The sequence below is a fragment of the Strigops habroptila genome, chromosome 3 (assembly GCF_004027225.2).
Source record: "Strigops habroptila isolate Jane chromosome 3, bStrHab1.2.pri, whole genome shotgun sequence".
Taxonomy (NCBI): Eukaryota; Metazoa; Chordata; class Aves; order Psittaciformes; family Psittacidae; genus Strigops; species Strigops habroptila.
The window spans coordinates 37,790,661-37,809,290 of NC_044279.2; the positions used below are offsets into that span (position 1 = coordinate 37,790,661).

General features: G+C 37.7%; 1 protein-coding gene across 5 annotated transcripts in view; it reads left to right on the top strand.

Moving 5' to 3' along the window:
• Nucleotides 1–18,630, top strand: part of RAB3IP (RAB3A interacting protein) — a 35,452-nt gene that overhangs the window by 932 nt on the left and 15,890 nt on the right. For 2 of the 5 annotated variants that reach the window (XM_030479529.1, XM_030479531.1), the window contains 3 exons: nucleotides 8,537–8,812; nucleotides 9,023–9,284; nucleotides 17,143–17,238. In XM_030479529.1, the coding sequence (XP_030335389.1) occupies nucleotides 8,562–8,812; nucleotides 9,023–9,284; nucleotides 17,143–17,238 (609 nt within the window). In that variant the 5' untranslated portion in view covers nucleotides 8,537–8,561. Of the gene's footprint in view, nucleotides 1–8,536; nucleotides 8,813–9,022; nucleotides 9,285–17,142; nucleotides 17,239–18,630 lie in introns of those variants that run through there. The other 3 variants (XM_030479530.1, XM_030479533.1, XM_030479534.1) reach the window with 3 other exon arrangements.

The following is an 18,630-nucleotide window of genomic DNA, read 5'->3' on the forward strand; positions in this document are numbered from 1 at the left end:
TGGTCGCTTTAAGGTCTTCGAGCAATATTGAGGGTAATACCTGGTCGCCGATAAGTAGTCTTGTAAGCTCTAATAGTTAAGCAGCGGGGATTTCAGTTACGGTGAATTTCGTAATGCAGTTACGTGACAGAGTGACGCTCGGAAAGGAAATTCTGGTTACGAGTTGATTGCAAGTGATGAGCAGTGCAGAAATTTGTGCTGCCTAAGTGCTGATGCTCCACAAGGTCCCCGAGAGTCGCAGGGCTCTGGAAGCAGAACACCGAATGGCCAAAGCCTTAATGATACATACCCTCGATGCTCGTCTTGCTGACAAAAAGCAACAGTGTTATCATCGGTTTGAGAGTGTTGTCTGTTTTGTTTGCAGATAGTGTAACAAGCTTTATATTGCTTGTTTTGACGGCTGTGTTCATTTGTAAGCATGTTCTTAATATCAAAAGTATTAGAAATATCAAAACCAGTCATCTAGATAGCTAAAATAATTAATCTTCCACAGACTTGCCATAACTGTGAAATTACCAGCTTCTCTTTTGAAGCAGATGTAAGGTTATTCAGTCTAGAAGCATGTATTGGCACCTACCATCTGTTCAAATATTTGTATGCCTCAGTAAAATATAGGGCAAGGTCTTGCTGCTTTAATGTTTTTATTGTTGTTTTTGTTACAGATCTTTTTAATGAGTTCTGGGAAGGGTTAAAGTTGGGCCTTCCGTATTTGTGTCTTGGCAGTCATTCATCTGCTGTGCTTGGTTAATGTTACCTAGTGAGCAAAGAAGGATAAATAATTTACTGTTCTCATTATGCTTTTAATAAATAACAAATGGGAGTGCACCTCACAGCTGTGGCTGAAATATCCCTCTTGTTACACTATATTTAAAAGATGATTTTTTTTTTTTTTTTTTTCCTGTAGGGAAACAGTCACAATAAGCCTTTTGATTATAGACTGCAGCTATCTTTGTAGCTTTTATTGACTTGATGTAAAATTAATGTAAAATGCCAAATGAGCTGGTCTCACTGTTCCTTCCCCTTAATGTTTATGGATTTTCCCAAAAAGGAAATGTGTACTTTGGATTTTTATTTTTAAGACCCTTTTTAATATGGCATTTAAAATCTTGTCTTACTGTAACTTGACTAAAACTTATATTAGACACTTCAGTAATACGCTAACCGTGTTTTTCAGAAATTAAGAAAATGTTTCTTTAAGTGCTCTTGGAGATACATTTAGAAAGCTTTGCATATCATGAAAATTGTGACCATTTTTACTTAATTAATTGGATGATTTTGGTGCTAACTGAAAATGAGAGGGTCTTTAGGTCCAAGTCTTGGCAAGAATGATGCTGCAGTCACTGTTATCAGGCTTAAACCTGAGATGGGATTCTGATGTTGTTTCCAAGATAAGGCAGAACAATCCCGTGTCTTAAAAAGAAGAGCGTCTGCAAAGAGAATCGTATTTGTAGTTAAATTAACTTGGTTTAGGTAGTCTGTGAACTGAACAGTGTTCTTTGAATGTTTTTTTACAACAAAAGTTTGAAGTATTCTACCTTGCAAAGCACTGATTTTTCTGTAGTAAGAGGTGTACTATCTGCCAGACTCTAAACCATGTTTATTTATAGATTTCACAAGCACTTCATAAATATAGGTTGTTGAATCTTGTGTGCTGCTTGTTTCTGTGAGACGCTTGCTGTCTGCACTTTAGTTTTTCTAGTTGAAGATATCCTTGTAATAAAGTTTTTAAGAGATTTTTTTTTTTTTTAATCATCGGTTCAGCAGAACAAAAAATCCTTTACAAGATCGTGCCATCGAATAGAATATATGCTGCTTTTAAAACAGTGTGAAATAGTGGTTTAGATGCCTAACGTGAGAGTGCAGAAGAACAGAAAAAGACCTGCATCGCAGCATTATATGACAACACTAGTGGGAATGCAATAGAAAAATATTCTCATGTTGAACTAAATGTGGTTTTGCTAGCTCTTAAATTCTGTAGACTTGCCTAACTTACAGTTTACCTTCTATTTACCATCGTGCCCAGTTTACCATCTGTTGGTAAAAATGTTGCATAAGGTCACTTGCAAATTACAAGTAGAATATGCAAAGACTGGAGTAGTTCAATGCTTTTCTTTTCTCTCACGTCTTACCGGTTAAAAAAAGAAAATTGTTGTGAGCTTGGGCTCCATAATTACAAAATTGTAAAGGTGGGAATTGGTTTTTGTTCTCCTTAAGGGAATTCCTCTGCCAAATCTTGAATTGTGTTTGTACGATGAAGTGGCATTGATAACGCTGTTTAAACTTGAATTCTATGGCCCAGCTTAAATATAAAACAGTTTATGAAAAAAAAAAAAAAAATTCCACCGAACTTTTCTTCATCCTGTGCCAACATCTGATGAGTATCTTATACTGGATAGCTGTAGCTGAGTTGGTTTTGAACTTTGAATTAATGTGCATATATGTCTTACAACAGTTTTACTTCTTAAACTGCTTGCTTGCATCTCATAGCTATAGGTGTGGAGTAGCAATACTTAATTGAAGTGCTTCTTTAAAAGGTATTTATTAGTCCACTACTCTAATTCCCCATGGCGTTCTTTAGAGCTTAAAACGTATTACACTCCCGACTGTATAATGCCAAATATTTTGAATTATTATTATTTTTTTTAACCCATTGAGAAGAATACAGGCTCAGTGGTGGGCTAATGCTGGTCCTTTTGAGGAACTGCTACAGAAAAATCCACTTTCCTACTCCCTCACAAATTAACTAAAGCAGTCATTGGAGTCTAATAAGGGAAGTCCTTGAGACTTTATTACATTTCAAAAGGCCTGCTGTGTGAAGATTAAAACACTATAGCAAATAAGCACCTTTTTTTGGTAAATGCTAACTAGAATTTACTTTTCAGCAAAATGCTTAGGAACAGTAACTTTTTTTTCCTTATGTGATTCCCCCTCCCCCCCCCCACCTTGAGCAGGTAACCATTCTGTTGTGATGGTGCTCTTTACTATTAAAGCTAAAAATGAGATTTATTTTTTTTGATGCATGGAATGTTTGGTGCTGGCATTGCTTTTAAACAGGCTATAAAGGAAATGGTTCAAAGTTGTCATCTTCAGCCTGTCTTGTATTTAAAAGCAATCTGTGAAAGATGAACTCCAGAGTTTGTAGTAGGCAGTTTTTAACACGACTTTTTCCGCCCTTCCCCGCTCCCCCCCAGGCCACAACAAATTGCAGCTTTTCACGGAACTTTTTAATATTTAATTATTGACTGCTTTGATTCAGACAAGTAGCTGGATCCCTCTTAGAGTAGTAACAGGAAAATTAGATTAAACAGTTTGGTTTGACTGCTGTTGAAAATGTTCACAGTTCTTGATTCCTATTAGAAGCTATAGAAATGTGTTAAACTGACTGTTGTTAAGCTGTTTCTTTGTAGTACGTTTTTGTTTAGATAAAATAACAATTTGAGCATGGTTTCCTCATGCGGTTATGTGGGTAGTCAGCAGTGCAAATGTGGCAATGGAGAGGTAGTAAAAAGCTGCAACATTCTGACAGCTTCCACCAAATTTGCATTATTTCCAGATGAAAGTATAAGGGAATTATTTTGGTGGTTCATCCTGATTTATTACAGTACTTGAATTTTGTATGTCATCCAAATTGCATGCTATCAACCAAGAGAAAAATAATCATGTATTTGGCAGGCACGAATGCTGTTCCAAACTTTCACCATGTATTAGTGTGGTGTAAAAAGTATTAAGAAAATTCACAATTTTGTTTAATAAGTGTGCTGCCCTGAAATGTCAGAATATCAGCTTTTGTTCACAGTAGCAGAAGTACTACTGAAGAGTGCTGTGCCAACACTGTGGTTTTTTACACACTGTCAGCTTGGCTCATAGTAAAAGCTCTCTGCTTACCATGTGCTTCATGTTCCTTCACAGCAAGGCTGTTCATTGCTGCCTTAGTCAATAATATGAGCCCCCCATTCCAAGCCTTATCCAAGCCTGTAACCTTTAATGACACTGAAATTTAATGTGCTTTTCCCCCCTCCTTTTTGTTACCATTACTTTGAAGAGTTCTTTCCCAAAAGAGAGCTTTTATTTTTTGGATTGCCTAGTTTTTTGCATTTATGTTTGGTTTCATGACTTATTAATGTATAATGTGTGTTCAGCTGACGTCTTGGTAACAATGTAATGGTGGTGTTGGTGAGTCTTGAAACTGAGATGTTTAATATGGGCTTCTTTGTCTTGTATGGATGGTGTACCCAGCTTCTGCCTGCTCCCTGCTAAGTGAGAAGTAATGCTAGGAAGGAAAAAAGTTGTGAATGGGAAGTGTTTTACACAGATGGTATGCTTATGAGTGCCCATTTGACAGGCTATGGGAAAAGTTTAGCTGAGGGACTTTATTTTCAGCTCTGCCAGGAATAACTTGTATAACTTTTTTACTTACTGTAGAGAAAGAGCTTGTTTTTTGATAACTGTGAAGTTATGCATGGATTTACTTACTCATAAATCTCACTTGTCTGTTTAGGCTGAGATTGATATTTAATGTATTAGCAGGGTGATAGTCTTGTAAATAAAATGCCGTAATCTTTTTTTTTAACTATTAAAAACACTGCAGGATATAGGCAGGCTAGGTGGAAAAGCTGTAGGAATGGAGTTAAGTGGAACATTTCTCATAGGAGTAGGAGCATATAGGTGGGATAGATTTATTTAGTTATTTTTACAAACATAACTACTCTGCTTATCAGATTGACGTGGTAGTCTAGAGAGGGAGCTAGAAATGCATTTGAGCATTTAGAAGATAAGCAGGCTTCTAATCATTTTTGTCTGTGTGAGCCAGCATGACTTTGTGCATTTCATAACATAACTGAATTTGTATAAATTATCATAAAGATACGGAATGGCAGATCTTTGAGCTTATCATTTACTTGATGTACTTAAAGTATTTGCTACAAACAGCCCTAAGATTTGCGTAGAAATAGTAGAATATATTAAAAATTGCTAAATAGTGTTTTTTAAAAAATAGATTTTGTGGGGTAAAAAGGTTTCCTAGGAAATTTCAGCCCAAGGGGGTATGCATCTGAAAACAATCAGTGATAGTGGTGGTGCAAAATACTATGGTACCATCATTGAACATCAAGTCAGATTGTGAGTTTTCGGTGGAACTAGGAATTTGTCTTTCAAACTTGACATGAAAACTGGTCAACAAGGGGGAAGATGTGGCAGAAGAGTTGTTCCTGTTTTGTTCTCAGCTGTATTCTCAATCTGTGCTTCTGTTGGGTGGTTTTTGGTGCACTTTCCTAGGTGCTGCAGGCATAGAAAAGGCCAACGCATCCAGGCAGCCTTTCTATATCCCTGTTCAGAAGCCTGCATCTTCTGTTAATTGAAGACTTCAATTGTTAATTGAAGTCTGGAATCCAAAGACCTGGGAATGTGAAGAGGCATCTTGCTGGTGTTGCCAGTAGAGTAGTATTGGGTATGGCTTACTTGGTGGTGGGAGCAATGAAAGCAAATGTATTTGTGTAGATGCGAGCCTTACTTTGAGACTGGCAAGGTGGATATTTTTCAACTGGGCTAATGAACTTTGAAGAGCTGTTCCTGCAATTTTGTGTTTTGAAGATGGCAGTATTTTAGTTTATTAAATGTAAAACACATGTAATAGTTGCACTGTAGGGCTGAAAACATTATTGAAATTTAACCTTGAAGAAGTGTCCTGTAGCTCTGGCAGTGCTGCCATTTGAATTTGTTGACTCAACAAATTAACAAGGCTATATCATCATGTACAGCATGTAATTATAATGCTTATAGTAGTTAAGAAGTATAGGGAAAACAATAATGTTTTTCAAACTTACTTAAACTCAAACATAAGCTGTTCATTTCTGTGTTATGTAGAAAAGCTCCAAAGCACAAAACTGACAGCATTTTTCTCTGTAAATCGTGTTTGTGCAACTGCTGTTGGTAGTTCAAAATAAAACAAATTTGTGCATAAAATTTTCTGCAGAAAAAAGCCCCAAAACCCCAAACTGTCCCTTTTTGCTCATGTAAGGTCCTTTTTGTCCCTTAAATCTGGGCAGTTTCTTTGAGGTGGTGGTTGGTGTGTTTGGTTTTTTTTTGGGGTGTGGTTTATTGGTGTGGATTGGTTTTTTGGGGTTTTTTTTTTGGGTTTTTTTTTTGGGGGGTGGGAGCAATTAGCAGAGACAGAAAAATTAGTAACATTCTTGCTGTCTGAACAAATGAGTATCTTCCACATGTACCTGATAATGTGGTAAAGCAACTTGTTTAACACAGGCATATGCATAGTGTAATACTTGAGCTGCAAGCCAGGTTTGAAGTGTTCTCTGAGTTTAAGATGATCAAAAAGTATTGCTGTAACTAAGACATGATGGCATGTGCTAATTTGGGGATTCCATTCTTGGTGTTGTCTGTGTGTTTTATGAAGCAGCTGATTAACTGGATGAAAATGTAAGTTGATGGCATTATCTCTTTGTGTTTATGACCATCATCTTTCTAGATCTTCTCTTTGCCTTGTGATTTCAATTGTGAGATCCAAGCAGATTTCTCTGTAAAATGCAATTTATTATTTCAGTTGGATGCTACAGTGTTGGGTTTTTTTGGGGGGTTTTTTTTTTTTTTTTGCAAGTTAAGTACCTTTGTGAAGCCTTAATTTTCTCATTTATGTATATAACATGGAAAATGTGTGGGGTTTTTGGGTTTTGTTGGGTTTTTTTTCTTTTTTTCCCTCAGTGAATAATCACTGCTGAGTAATTCCTTCACAAATTTCTCCATACTACTTCCAATTCATAGTTTTGAATCATGCAAAGAATTTTGTGATCTCTGATAAATGGCTGGAAAACAGCTTCCTGTTGGGGCTTGTAAAATTCATGTGTTGCACTTGTTCTCTGTTGATGTTCTAAAAACATACGGAATTAAAAAAAAATTAAAAGATACTGTCAGTTAAATTGCCAATTCTTAGTACTCTTACCTGTAATATATTTTTGGTATGATGCTATGATGGCACTTGTCATCATCACTTAATAATGTGATGTATTAAATACACATCCTCATACTTCATGAGAAGTCTTACTGGTTAGTTCTGCCCTTTCAGTGAACTGTTAGAGTATCAGATGTGTAATTTAACCAAAACTGCTATGGACTGTAATTTACTTGAAGGTTCCCTGATTTCTGTTTTCATCTTTGTCGGTGACATGGACAGTGGGATTGAGTGCGCCCTCAGCAAGTTTGCCGATGACACCAAGCTGTGTGGTTCGGTTGATATGCTGGAGGGAAGGGATGCCATCCAGAGGGACCTTGACACGCTTGTGAGGTGGGCCGATGCCAACCTTATGAAGTTTAACCAAGCCAAGTGCAAGGTCCTACACCTGGGTCGGGGCAACCCCAGGCACTGCTACAGGCTGGGCAGAGAAGAGATTCAGAGCAGCCCTGCAGAAAAGGACTTGGGGGTGTTGGTTGACGAGAAGCGTAACATGAGCCGGCAGTGTGCGCTTGCAGCCCAGAAAGCCAACCGTATCCTGGGCTGCATCAAAAGAAGCGTGACCAGCAGGTCGAAGGAGGTGATCCTGCCCCTCTACTCTGCTCTTGTGAGACCCCATTTGGAGTACTGCGTACAGTTCTGGTGTCCTCAACATAAAAAGGACATGGAGCTGTTGGAGCGAGTCCAGAGGAGGGCCACGAGGATGATAAGAGGGCTGGAGCACCTCCCATATGAAGACAGGCTGAGAAAGTTGGGGCTGTTCAGCCTGGAGAAGAGAAGGCTGCGTGGTAACCTCATAGCAGCCTTCCAGTATCTGAAGGGGGTCTACAAGGATGCTGGGGAGGGACTCTTCCTTAGGGACTGTAGTGGTAGGACAAGGGGTAATGGGTTCAAACTTAAACAGAGGAAGTTTAGATTAGATCTAAGGAAGAAGTTCTTTACAGTGAGGGTGGTGAAGCACTGGAATGGGTTGCCCAGGGAGGTTGTGGATGCTCCATCCCTGGCGGTGTTCAAGGCCAGGTTGGACAGAGCCTTGAGCCACATGGTTTAGGGCAAGGTGTCCCTGCCCATGGCAGGGGGGTTGGAACTAGATGATCTTAAGGTCCTTTCCAACCCTTACGAGTCTATGATTCTATGATTCTATTATTTGCTTTGTTGAGATTAAAAGTGGAAGCTTTAGGTTTTAAAATTACATTTATTTCCCCCCCCCCCCCCCCTTACTGGTTCCCAGGTCTGCCCCCCTTTCCTGAATGTAATATGTTTGTGTTTTGATACAAACCAGCTTTAGGCTATATGGAAAATAGCTTTGTCTTATGATACAGGGTGTGTTCTTGATGTCATCATCCCAATTAGATGTGGAGTCCACTATTAGATCTTCTGGACTCAACAGTGTAATATGTGGAAAAAACATTTTTGTGGTTGAAGTTCATACTTTTGCAAGATTAGTCCAGAGTTTCTATTATATCATGAAGTATTTTAAACATATTTGTGTGTTTTTTATTTTAATTCAAATAGTTGTCAGATATAATGAAGTATTTCCTTCTTGCATTCTGATGATGTGATTATTTAATTCAGGATTTCATATGATGAGGCTTTTATTATGGCCAGTGATCCCTTGGAAGGCTTTCATGAAGTGAACCTCGCTTCGCCTACTACACCAGATCTTCTTGGAGTAAATGAGCCAGGGACTCAGGAACAAACTACCTCACCCAGTGTTATCTACCGACCACATCCTTCTGTTGTGTCCTCCACACCAATCCAACCCAATGCATTAAATGTTTCTGACCTTCCCACACAACCTGTTTATTCATCTCCCAGACAACTGAATTGTGGGGAAGTATCAGGTGTCAGGTAAGTTCTGTGTGTCTTTTTATTTAAATTGCTGATGTTTGTTGCATATAAGCTGTTTGCTTTACTAAAGATATGATTTTAATTTTACTTAAAATGTTGTAATATTAAATTGTGTCCATAATGGTACATTCAACACCACTACTGCCATTTCTAAAATATTTCTTCTTAATGTATTCTATAAATAAAAAAAATATATCACTTTCTTTACAGCATCAATGTTACCGACGCAGTACTTTGTTCTACCTCTGGACCCCAGAGTGGGTCATTCAATCACAATAATTCCAGAAAGGAGAGCAATAACGTAGAGAGAGAGTTTTTGCAGGGTGCTACAGTAGCAGATGTTGCTGAAGGAAATGAAGATATTTTTGGGTTGAGTACAGACAGTTTATCTCACTTACGGAGCCCATCTGTACTGGAAGTAAGAGAAAAGGGCTATGAACGATTGAAAGAAGAACTTGCAAAAGCTCAGAGGGTAAGGCTTGTTGTCTTGTCTCCTCCTGCTTTTTCTCTCTTCAAAGTGGTTCTAATACTGCAGAATGGTAGATGAGCCAGAAGGCGCAGTCGAGTCTACTCATTTCTTGTAGAATTATTAGGACGTAATTATTTTATGTAAAGTTTGCTGAATGTGTGCAGTGCTAATGTCTTAGAATTATTCCTTGATAATGAATTTTTGTAGTGCTGCTGCTACTTAACCATGGAAAGCTTTTGCTGCAATATCTGGTTAAACATGTTTTTTCTTTGAAATGTAGACCATTCCTTCGTTCTGCCAGTTGAGAATAGAGTAATTTTCTGTCATTCCATTGTTACTGTGTAAGTATTTATAGACACTGATTATATACCGCTCAAGTTTTCTTTCTCCCAGAGTGTATAAGTGTAGCATGTGTCATGGAATACAGAAATGCTTTAGAACAGGGGTGCTTGTGATGTTTCATAGGGAAACGCCTGCCTAGGAAAGAAGCAATGAAGATGTCACTGGTGTTCTTTAGATCACTGTTACACCACACTTCAAATTGAATATGGATACCTTTGAAGACACTGTGGCTCAATTCATTAATATTTGTAAAGCGCTTTGTCTTGTTTGGATGGATGGTGCTATATAAATGCAAAGCCATTATTTATAATTTTAACATCCCTGTGCTTCAGTGTTTGAGTAGATTTTGTGCTATTTGTATCTGTGCCCTTTCCTCTCCTCTACATGATTCCATTCTTGTTTAGATTTAGGCTCATCCTATCTTGTGTTTGAACTTGCTTTCCTCTGTTTGTTACCTCATCTTGTTAAATGTAGTCATCGTTTCTGTCATAGTTGCGTTTGCACTTGTTAGTGTTAATCTTAAATATGGATTCTGACATCAGTTCTTCTGTTGATTGTTTTATTGCTGAGTAGTTGCTAGTGTGTTTGTTTGCTTAGTGTTTGACTGCTGAAAGGAAACATTAACCTGAGTTAAGTTTGAGGACCTCGCATGTGAATATATAATCCTAGCAGTTAAACTTGGAACCTTAGAAAGTAAGAGCAAATTAAAGTTTAAACTTCAGAAAAGTTCTTCCAGCTCCTGACTACACCGAAGTACAGCTAATGTACTCAAAAACTCCGATTTGCTACTGTTACCTTGGATTTATCTGAAAATCTTATTCCAGTGTATATCACTGTCTCACTGTGTGTATCACAGTGTTTCCTATTTCACACTGAAATTTAAGGTTGCTTTTAAGGAAATGCCATTAAGGCTGCTAGGACATATTAACTACATGTTATGTATTTTCAAACTGTTTGGGTCTTCTTAACAAAAGCAATTCAACACTAACTTGAGACCGCTGATGTCAGAAGTCTTGCTAATTCTCAACCTACCAGGTTGATTCTTACCAGTGTTACTGGATGGATAACTTATTTTGTCTGCTTGCCTTCCCAAACTTGCACTGTTTCAGAATTGCTGAGTAACACAGGTGTCACAGCAGGACTCTTGACAGATTGTACAACAATAAACCCTATTCTTCTGTAATATCTGCTTTCTTCCACCGTCTGCATGAGGACTAGTTTTTTCTATCCCTAATTCATCTCTGATTGCTTTCTGCAAAAAGTCATGGCTGTTCACATAGGGCTGTGCCCACTGTGTGATATTCAGTATGTCATGCAGTCTTTAAACTTGGAACTTTTTACAAGGACATGTAGTGATAGGACAAAGGGGAATGGTTTTAAACCAAAAGAGGGTAAATTTAGATTAGTGATTAGGAAGAAATTCTTTCCTATGGGGGTAGTGAGACACTGGCACAGGTTGCCCAAAGGAGCTGAGGCTGCCCCATCCCTGGCAGTGTTCAAGGCCAGGTTGGACGGGACTTAGAGCAACCTGGTCTAGTGGAAGGTGTCCTTGCCCATGGCAGGGGTGTTTGAACTAGATGATCTTTCAGGTCCTTTCCAACCAAAACCATTCTCTGATTCTATGGTTTCCAAGTCCATTCACTTTTATTGATGAGTACACAGTTTAAATATCTGTAAAGATTAATAGATTGTTCATGTGAGTAGCTGGTTGTTTTTTGCATGATGGTTTTAAATTCTCTGTAAGTCTTTGTGCTGTTTATTAGGAACAGTGAGAAAAATGAGAATTACAGTTAGCCCTTGAATTTTGTGAGCTCATTGAGCCTGGAAACCTTACAGGCTAGACTTCCCAGGAGTGAACAAAGTAATCACAAATTTGCTATCTTGCATTTTTCATTTGCTCCAAATTTCTTACCCAAACTATATGCTATTGTAATATGCATTTAAGGATTGATTTGAATTTTTGCAGTTGCAATCAGAAGGCAAACTAGAAAGGAAATAGGAATTTTGAAGTATAGGGATCCACTGTCTAATTTTTTTTTCATGTCTCTGCTTAGAGTGTAACTCTGTGTGACTTTTCTCTTGATATGCTCTCAGTTTTTTGTATTGGAGAATATATGTATGGTGTGTAATTTAGACATTTAAGTATTGTTCTGGAAGAAATTAATCAGGAAGAGACTAAAGATTTATTCTGTTTTCTTTTCTCGTTTATGGGTATGCCTTGTGTTTAAGACTGCAGACTTCACTTCTCCATGAGCAGCACTGTTGGCAAAATTATTTAAAAAAAAAAGTCTTTCAAAAATATGTTTCCTGATAGGAGAAAATACACTCTTTACTTCAGTCGAGGGTCAGTTGCAGCACCAAATCATGTCATAAGATTGGGAGAAAGGTTGGGTCAGAGATAACAGCAGGGCAGCATTCTGTACTAATGCAGCATATAAGACTGGGCATACTTTTGCCTTAAAATGCTCCCTTAATTAAAATGACATAATTTTTCACTCTTTGTTGAGACCACGCAGGTAACTTTTGGCCCCTCCCTCCCTCCTCCCCCTGCTCCTTTTTCTTTTTTTCCTACTGAAGACTTAATTTCTGGCTATATTCTGTGAAGTGCAGCTGAAAAGCCCTTGCTTTAGGTGATGGGAACCTTTCTCTTTGTTTTGCTGCTATCCTTTTAAAGCAGCATCAGGAAAATTGAGAAGGTGTTAAAAGGCTTGGTGATTCAATACCTGCAACCTTATCTCCTCGTGTCTGTATGCGTTTGCAGTTTTTATCCCATATTTGGATTGAGCTGTGTCACCATGGTTACTGAAGGTGATCAACCACATGTAGCTAACATCTGAGAGAATAGTGATGGTATTTTGGTACATGGTGTTTCTTGATGTGCAAGTTTAGTGGAGTCCTTGCAAAGGAGTGTCTTTTGTTTGCTTTTCATCTCAATTAACCAGCACATTGCATGTATTTTGGATACCTTGCTTGTAGTTTCTGAGTTATGGCCATTCATAGTCATGTTTTCCTTGAATTTTTGTGTGATTTGGCCCTGGAGTTATTCCCTCATGGATCAGGCTGTCAATGTAACAATGTCATCCATGACTGCAGAGGGAAGCTTTGGTTTCTGTGTTGATATGTTTTCTCTTGGAGTGTTGAAATTATCAGCTGTCACTGATGGTTAGCCCCCTCCTCTGATGAGGAAAGAGCAGTCTGCTAGGGATGTTGGTTGCAAATACCATATTTGGATTGAGAATGAATTCTGTGCTTCCTGCAGTCTTCAGAGTAAGATCTGTAGGCTTGTTGGTAACAAGTAAAACCATGTTTGACTTCTTGTACTAGAAATCTAAATTACTGGTATTTCCCTACTAGAGGTAAATTGAGAGTTTTTTCCACCCCAATACACTGATTCTCATGAAAGAGATGACAGTACAGAACGTAGTATTGTAAATTTCAGTGTAGTTTAAGAACCTGATCCTTGGATCTAGATTTTTCTTTCAAAGGGTTCGATTTCTGTATGCGTTCTTCATCTCAGAAACAGAGTGATACAATTTGATCTGTTTGTCTTCATATCTTGTGTGTTGATAGAGGATTTGAAGTAGATTTTCTTTTCCATTATTCTGCCTATATTGTCAAAGGATCCAATGCAGTAGAAGCCATTGCCATTGTTGTAGTGTTTCTGCACAGGCTAACACTTTTGGTTAAATCTCTTTATTTTTCCAGAGTAAACCATGACATCTTAAAACTCTGTATGGATTAATGAATAATCCATACATAATATTGACCTCATAGCAGCCTTCCAGTATCTAAAGGGGGCCTACAAGAGTGGTGGGGAAGGACTCTTCATTAGGGACTGTAGTGGTAGGACAAGAGGTAATGGCTTCAAACTTAAACAAGGGAAGTTTACATTAGATCTAAGGAAGACGTTCTTTACTGTGAGGGTGGTGAGGCACTGGAATGGGTTGCCCAAGGAAGTTGTGAATGCTCCATCCCTGGCGGTGTTCAAAGCCAGGTTGGGCAGAGCCTTGGGCGGCATGGTTTAGTGCAACGTGTCCCTGTCCATGGCAGGGGGCTTGGAACTAGATGATTTCAAGGTCCTTTCCAACCCTTACTATTCTATGATTCTGTGAATAAGTAGACTCACAATAACTACCCAGAAATTCCGGTAGTACTATACAGTGCATCCAGCATTTTGAAATTTCTGTTGTCATTTGCTTGTAAATTAACAAACACTAAAGGTGAGATGTCCCAGAATAATGTACCATCCCAGAACTCCACTGAAAAGTATGCTTTCAAGCTTTTCTAAACCAAAATTGCCACTGGCAATGTAATGCCACTGGCTTGTAATTGTTAAAGATGGGTTGGTTTTCTGAAGGTGTTTTAGCAGTTCCTTGCTGAGTGATGAAAGTTTCCAGTTTCCACACCTCTGACTGATGCCGTTGTAGTGTATCATAAGCACAGAAATTTTCTCAGGCAAGTAGATTACACACAAGCAAAACAGAGGCATCTTCACTCGCATCATAAGATAATTCAATAGTTTGTGAAATGCTTTTATCTCTGAAGAGATATTCTGGACCTTCTCTCACATTAAATAACATTGTAAATGTGGTTGCAATGGACTAATTTTTCTGCAGCTTGTTGAAGTTGGGTGCTGAGTGAAGACCACATAAACAGAAATGCATTCTAATATAAATACAAACTTTATTGACAACTTCAGAATTTAGCAGTATCCTATAGTTCTGATTGTAGGTCATATCTGTAGAAAAATTTTGTTCTCTCCTTGGTCTTCTGCATTTAGGTCTGACTTGGTTAATTTGCTGAACTAGATACAGGATGACTTTCCTTTCTAGAATTTAAAATAGGAATGGTTTTGAAGCAGTAATTTGCATTCCTTATCTCACTGGTTCTTTCTAAAGACCCACCTTGTAGTTTGTGAAGATCAAAGTGAAATAAGCAATAATATGACTCTTTGATATAGGATTAATTTTTTTTTCCCATGCAAGTTAATTTTTTTTTATTACCTACTTCGGTAACTGCGTGTGTTGTGCCAATCAGCTTCATATAGTTACTTTTTCAGAACGGTAATTTGGGAAGGACTGCAGCATGGATGAGTCTGGCACACTCAGTTGTCTTTTCTGCCTCTGTATTGTGTATGGCTGGGAAGTCTCCAGTAATGCCTTTAAGACACGGGCAGTAGTAATGTTTTTAATAACTGCTAAGCTTTTTGCTTTGGGCACTCTTTATTTCTGCCCTGCTTAAAAAAACCTCAAGCTATTAAACTTGCTTGGCAAAATGAAATGTTATGTTACGCTCCTCCTGAATCATGCCATGGAAACTTGCCCAGGGTTTGACAAATCTGGCTAAGCAGCCATGCATAGTAGACTGACTGGTTGTGTCTGCTTTCTGTTTTCATTAAGCAGCTTTACTTGTCTGCCTAAATCTTAATCTAAGCTCCCCGAATGTTTCCAGTTGCAGGCAAAACTATAACCGTTTTACTTAAAATACTGTATTGATAGTGGTTGCCCAAAAGTGAACCTGAGGTAGTTCTGTCTTCATTGTGAGTTTGATAACTTTTGACCTGAATATTAGTATAATCTCCTTTTAAGATGTATTGATGTGTATGTAGCATTTTCCTTACAAATCAGTGAAGGAAACCAAAGGAAATGTGTTGGATGTATTCTCTGCATTTATAGGAGCACATGAAACTTGAGCTTTAAACATTTTGCATCAGAATCTTTTATTTCCTTATTAAACCCCATACTTTATGTGGGAAATACTTTAAACCAACACGATATTACTTAATTAAATTTTGTTTCCCCAGTTATTTTTTTAGCCTTTTCTTTTTTACAGTATTTTTTTTCTCTTTGGCATTTTATATTCCTTTTTTATTCTCTTCCCTTTTTTATTCTTCTTTTTTGAGATAGGTCACTGTGTGCAGAACAGTAGCTAGTAAGTAAGAGTTGAGTGCTATTTGAGAAATACCATGTTTGAAAAAAACAAAGTGGTTTTATAAAAAAAAAAAAGTTTTCAAAGTAGTTAAAAGGTTGCATATGGAAAGTAAAAAAAAAAAAAGGCAAACTAACTAGCCTAAAAATCAGTCAAAACGTCCAAAATTAAAACCAAATAGAAGAAGGGAGAAATAATGCCTTTGATACTAAATGAGTCTAGGACAGTCCTTAAACACAAATTTAGGAGCTGAAGTCAAACAGGACCCTTCATCTGTGAGGAAAATCTATTGCCAGTCTCACTGCAGAAATTGAGAGCAATAATACCAGCATGCTGCAAGGCAAGATGTGGTTTCCTGCATCGTTGTGTACAACATTACTCAGCGTGAAGACTTGAGGAGAAATACTGTCCATCTCCCAGAAACACAAGGGAAGCTGCCATGTGGGCCTCCTTATGACACTGTAGTGACTGGCCTCCCAGAGTTTTCTGAAGGCAGCTGCTTACTTGTTTCTGGAGATTTTCAAACCAAATCGTTGCTAGATTGTATTTGTTGTCTTTAACATGTCAGTGACAGGCTTGGGTCTTGCATTTCAGGAGTGATGGTAGTGTAATAGCTAGCTTGGCAAGGGAAAAGAAGAGGAGGAAGAACTAGATGGGGATGGGAGGGGAGTTATGGCCAAAAAAAAAAATGCTTGCAAGGTCAGAATTGGCTGTCTGCTGCTTTTCTTTCCCTTTTTCTCTCCATCCTTCTCTTTCTTCCCAGATATTCCAGGGCTTAATGGTTGGGGAAGGAGAGAGGAAACCTTTCAAATTTCTTGTTGATCTTTTTGTACTTCTCAGCAAGTTACCCCACTTTTCCCTCAGGTTTGGGACAGTAGAGATGAGATTGGGTCTGCGTAACCTTATACTGCCAAATCTGTGTTAAAATCTTACTTTAAAAGTGGTATGGTGAGGCCTTCTTCACTCAGATTTTAGTGATGTAGGCAAATAGCATTTTTAATTTCATTAAGTTGATTAATAAATCTGCATAAACAAGAGCAGGGATACAATTACAGTATGATTTTGAAATTGTATTAGTTGCAAGGAAATATGCAGGAGACTGTAGTACAATATGTTTTAAGATTCTTTTAGAAGTGGGGATTGTCTTGAGACAAAGCTTTTCAATTTATTTTTGTTTTTAAAGGATTACTTTCTTTCAGTGTCTGTTAAGGAGTGGGTAAACAGAACTGGTATTCTGTCTGTCCCAATAATTAATTTGTTCTATATTTTAAGTGACTTTAGTCTTCTATACTTCCAGGAAATTTTTTTTTTTTTTTTTTTACTTTAGAGTATTTTGGAAATGCTGGTGTTTAGCTTAGAGATACTTTAGATTGGCCTGGTATATTTCTGTATAGCAGGAAGAAATAGCCATGTATGTGCTGCATTAATTTAATTGCTTCTAGTGTTAAGATGAATATTTTGAAAGGCTTTGTTTAGCAAAGGTTTATGTTCCTCTTATTTTCTTCTTTTTCTCCCCCCTCTCTGTGGTATTAGCTTTAAAAGGCCAAATTACTAATCTAAGTCAGAATAAATAACTTTCAATTTTCCATAGGAGCTGAAGTTAAAAGATGAAGAATGTGAAAGGCTTTCTAAAGTGCGAGATCAACTTGGACAGGAATTGGAAGAACTTACAGCTAGTCTGTTTGAGGTTTGTTGGAGTCTTCCATGTGATATACTTAAAGGAAGCTGAGACAGTTGTTTTATGTAGAATCAGTATATTGTATGCTGAATTTTTCTGCAATAAGCTTATAAAGGGATTTGTGTCCTGAAGGCCTGGGTGTGTTGAAGTAGAGGCTTAAGAGCAAGCAGTAGACTTTCCACTTAGATGAAAGAGACCTTGTTGAGCCTGTCAATCTGCCTAGATGCAAAATGAAGAAAATACAGAAAATATAAAGCTTAAAACTATTTAGGCTTGGTTTTTTGGCATAACTATTTTGAGACAGCTTCTCTGTCTGACAACAAGGCTATCTAGATAAGAGCTAAATTTGGGGTTGCCATGGTGACTAAATAAAAAAAAAAGGTAGTTCCAGATCAATGGAGGTACCAAGTACATAACCATGCTCAGCTTTTGAATTTTGGGTCTGGCAGCATGGTACTCCCACAGAGTTGATAAGAAACATTAATAGTGAGTAATGCACTGGGGTGAAGCCCGATTACCAAGTGAGAAGTCCGAAGCTTAAGTGGGACCTCTGCATTTGAGAAATGCTAGCAAAGATTGTGAGCTTGTAGTACACAAAAAAACCCCATCTTAAATCTACGTTTGTAGCGGGATCAGTTCTTATTTTATCACAGGAATATATAGGAATGCCTAGAGGCTAAATTGTGATACCTGTAACTGTCAGAATAAATTTCATAATCCAAAGATGATTTGTATGCTTACCATATTGTAAGTATTGGTTTTCAGCATTAGCATAAAGATAAAACATGAAGTATGTTTTAGAAGCAGTACTTAAACATGTGATGTTGTATTGGTATAAAAGTGCTATTAAAACCTTGAAAAATACTGACACTTAAAAACCAAATTACAAACTGCTCTGTGGGTTGGCAATGCATTTTATTTCATCATCCTGGTTGGGCAAAGTTACTTAAAATAAGAAGCAGTTTGTCTGTGTAGAAAATAAACGGGAGACTGAAAAGATACTTTTTAGCATAAATGCTTGTGTATGTTGGGGGGAGAGGAAAATGTTGGGCAGGTAGTTTAACTGTAGAGGCATAAAAATATCTGGAGTTTTATATTAATGACACTTCATAACTTAGAACAACGTATCAATTTGTTAAAGCTATGTTTGAAATACGGTGTTGAGTTTTAATTAGAACTGTTGTGGGCATGTCACTTGAATTTTCTTTTGTGGTTTGATTTCACTAAGAGGTGCTGACAACAGTGTTAAGGTTTCTTGGTTTTTGCACTGGGATCTACAGCTCTTGAATTCACGTTCTACTCTGAATCCCACTAATTTCAATGACCATATAAGTGGATATGCTAGAGCTTATATTAACGCATTTCAGTGGAGGATTGAGACTTGTTTTGCACAGCTGGATG